We start from the raw sequence: 4,047 nt of genomic DNA on the forward strand, positions 1-4,047 counted from the left end.
TTACATACCTTTAACCTTATTGACTGAAATAGTAATATTTAAACATATGATAAAACAATAAATATTAATGTTGATTAAGTGTATTGTGCCATTCTAAGGTCAAAAAGTACATCTCTATCTAGTGTGCTCATACAGTATGTTACTTGTATGACCATTATTATAAATAAGCACAAACTTAAAAAGCATTTATATAGGCCTCAATAAAATACTATACCATAAGCATTTATATTGGGGTTTGTTTGTTTGTTTGTTTGTTCTTTGATTTTGTTATCCACTAATGACTAAAATACTTTTTGTGTTTAATTTAACTGTGTATCAATTTTTTTGCAAAGTATAGTTATAATTTCTGTATTAGTGTTTGCCATTGGCCATGTGAAAAAATTATTTATATGATTTAGTCATAAATAATTTAACCATTATACAGTTTTCACTTCATTCCCCTTGGTGTGAGAACACAAGTTATTTCATCCCCATGCATACAATCATTGTGTGTTTTAACTGAAACACATAGAGTAAGAATGACTTAATGATACAAGTTTTAGTATCATTAAGTATCGAAGCAAGTATAAAAGCTATAATTCAGTGTACACTTACACTAGACTTGCATTTGCCTGTGGCACAGCAAAAGTAGTACATAAATAAGGGTCGCAGAGCTTCATCTCTCAGTCCATAGATGAGTGGGCTTAAGCAGCGTGGCAGGACCACTAGAAACACATAATTTAGATAACGCAGGTCCACGAAGAGGCTGCTGCTGCCAGTCATTGCTGTTGCTCGTTCTATAAGGCTAGAAAAAAAGGAGATGAGGCACAGACCCAGCTGAATGAGGTGCAGCCCTATAGTTCTGTGAGCTTTGAAAGCAGAATCTTTTTTGGAGGAAATGGATCTGGTTGTGATTAAAATCCTGACATATGTCAAAAGCATGATCATAGACACCAAGACAAAATAGAAAATGTTAAAGCCCTGAAAAACATCCAGCTGCCACTGCCTTATGAAAGTCCTTTCTCTTGTGCAAAATATTTGTGACGTTAAAAATTTAGGATCTGTCGCTACTACATAAAGCAAATCAATAGTAAATTGCATTAGACCCATAAACCAAATAATTCCAATGGCAATATAAATTCTTCTTTGAGTGGCTATTTCAGCATGTCTCAGAGGAAAGCTTATGGCCACATAACGCTCTAGTGACATTAGAGCCAGGTTTAAAGGTGCATTATTGAAAGTTGTACTTGAAACAAAAACTAAAAAAGCACAAGCATACATGACTACCTTAAGATAGGCAAAACCTAAAATATACAACAATGAGGTAACTAAGAGCTGAACTGAATCATTGATAAGCATGTGATTAAACAAAATGTAACGTGGAGTATCTTTAAAAACAGGCTTGCTCCAAAGAGTGTAGATCATGATGGCATTTAAATAGATAAAGAACAACGACATTAACATTGCAAAACTAGCCTTTGATATTGCTCCCTCAAGCACTGTAATCTGAAATATTTGCTGATGTATAAACAGCCCCCCAGCTGTGCTCTCATTAGTAGCTGGCATAATATTATAAAAAATAGAACTATATAATATTTACAGATATTATTAGCAAGTATCCACAAATCACCAAATCACACCACATTCATATGTGAGCCCAACTCTGAAGAGTAATGTAGGTGTGCGCTGATGGTTATAATAGGCACTTTATGAGCTCCAGAGAGAGATGATGACATAGTGTCCAGAGTGTAATAACAAATCTTATGTTTATTCCTTCCTGGAAAATTATCAGTTAGTTATTTTGTAATTTATGTATATGCAACATACATGCAACAGCATAAATTAACAACACAACTCTACCGGAACCAGCTAGCTAACTAAGAGACCTAATTAGCTAATTAGCTCAAATATGAAAGATTTACATTTTTTATTTTTAAGTTAACCTAAAACTATTTCCATACAAAAAAGAGACAACGATAAACAACAGATAATAAAGTGCACATGCAAATGTGCAAACAAAGAGCTACAGAGTGACAAACACAACAACGTAATTCGTTTCAGTACTTTTGTAGTAATGAGATATAAGTTGAGGTAGTGGGAAGAGAAACAGTAAACATTTGACATTCCTAAAGTAGCAGCAATGATTTTAAAATACTTTGTGCAAAATAGCAGGTAAAACTAGAGAGCGGAAATCTCTGGAGAAATTTGTTAGTGTGCCTCTGCGACAGCCGGGTCAGTTCTAATAAGCGTGGACACCGTCCAGGAGCCTTTCGTTGAATCACAGTCATGGCCGTAATGTCACAGCCGAGACCGGTCCCAATGTTAAGGCTATGGGACTTTTTGTGTCGGGTTTTTTTGAGGATTTTGGAAGCGCTGTCCGACGACCCCTCCCCCCCCACCAAAAGTCATAGCTCACTATTCCCGAGTGAGCCGCATGAAACAGTTTAACATACGTCTGAGTCGTCTTGAAACTGCGGGACGAGAAACGGTCCAAAGTTTTAGGGATATAAACACCGATTGCGCAATGTGCAATGATTTCTAGGGAAGAAGAGTAATAAGTGTGCGCTGGCACTTAATAAATATTGTGCAATATATTGCAAAAAGAGAAGATCAGGCAGGTAGGTATGAACAAATTTTGAAATAGTTGTAAATCAGAGGTTTTGTGCATGTGTGTGTTTATCAGTTCAGTCCTGATGTTATTTAGATTGTCTGAGTGATTTGTGTGTGTGTGTGTGTGTGTGTGTGTGTGTGTGTGTGTGTCTATCCGTCCAGTCCCTTTGTATTGAGGAGACAGATGGCTTGTGGCTAAAAACTGTTACATATGAGTGCCCAAATGCTTTGGTACCTTTTTCCAGATGGCAGGAGGGTGAAGAGTGTGTGAAAGGGGTGTGTCTGATCAGCCACAATGCTGGTGGCTTTGTGGATGCAGCGTGTAGTGTATATGTCTTCAATAGAGGGGCGAGGGACGCTTATGATCTTCTCAGCTGTCCTCACTATCTGCTGTAGGGTCTTGCGGCCCGATATGGCACAATTCCCAAACTAGGCAGTGATGCAGCTGTTCAGGATGCTCTCAATTGTCCCTCTATAGAAGGCGGTGAGGATTGGTGGTGGAAGCTGGGCCCTCCTCAGCCTTCTCATGCTTTCTTGTGCGGAGAGCTGGTGTTGAGGGACCAGGTGAGGTTCTCCTCCAGGAAGACACCCAGGAATTTTGTGCTCTTGACAATCACCACAGAGGAGCCGTCGTTGTTGAGCGGAGAGTGATCGCTCTGTGTTCTCCTAAAGTCAACAACCATTTTGTCTTGTCAACGTTCAGAGACAGGTTGTTCTCCTTACACCAGTCAGTTAGCTTCTCCACTTCCTCTCTGTATGCTGACTTGTTGTTCTTGCTGATAAGACCCACATACTGTATATGTAGATTTTAAAAAACAAGTTATTTTCATAGATTTATACTTGGTGTTGTCCTCACATTACCCAATATTTGTTATATGTATAGATTTCTTCCAAGAGGTTATACAAAAAAATATGATTATTTAACCTGTTTTCAATATCCTTTAGTAGCAGATTTGTATTACTAGCAAAAGTAGTACATGAATTAGGGGCATTGAGCCTCATCTTTCAATCCATAGATGTGTGGGCTTTAGTTGTGTGGCAGAAAAAAAAAGAGAAAAACGTATTTGAGATAACGCAGGGTTCTTTTTTGCTAGTATAACAGTAAGTATATTTATGTTATATCAATATTTTTATAATTTAAAAAAACTACTTTACTAAATTTACACTTGTGAATTTAGTAAAGCCTTGCACTCTTTCAAAAATAATGTTAAAAATAGAGCAACAAATCATCATTTTTATACTAGGTCCGTCATAGAGTTCATTCCAGGCTTATAAGACCATCTCTGCCTGCATTCTGTTCACACCACAATGTAATGTCTTGACTGAAATGCTAGTTAAAATCAAATCTTCTGCATTTGAGGCAATTTAGACCCAAATATAATAAAAGATTCTCAATTTTGCTTTACTAGTTTTATTTTTGTCTTTCCTTTATTTCCTGCTCTCACCATGTTTTCTTTT

General features: G+C 37.1%; 1 protein-coding gene across 1 annotated transcript; it reads right to left on the minus strand.

Annotated features, from left to right (window-relative positions):
- Window positions 1–579: 579 nt before the first annotated feature.
- Window positions 580–3,756, minus strand: LOC128507714 (odorant receptor 131-2-like). The gene is made up of 2 exons (XM_053478786.1): window positions 3,740–3,756; window positions 580–1,564 (listed from the first exon to the last, which is right to left on the minus strand). Exon 2 carries the CDS (start codon window positions 1,543–1,545, stop codon window positions 580–582), a length of 966 nt encoding a protein of 321 aa, XP_053334761.1. The 5' UTR covers window positions 1,546–1,564; window positions 3,740–3,756.
- Window positions 3,757–4,047: the final 291 nt, after the last annotated feature.

Source organism: Clarias gariepinus, chromosome 19 (genome assembly GCF_024256425.1).
Source record: "Clarias gariepinus isolate MV-2021 ecotype Netherlands chromosome 19, CGAR_prim_01v2, whole genome shotgun sequence".
In the NCBI taxonomy this organism is placed as follows: domain Eukaryota; kingdom Metazoa; phylum Chordata; class Actinopteri; order Siluriformes; family Clariidae; genus Clarias; species Clarias gariepinus.

Excerpts from the sequence above, each read along its gene's own strand:
- LOC128507714 (XM_053478786.1), bottom strand. The coding sequence starts at position 1,545 with ATGCCAGCTACTAATGAGAGCACAGCTGGGGGGCTGTTTATACATCAG.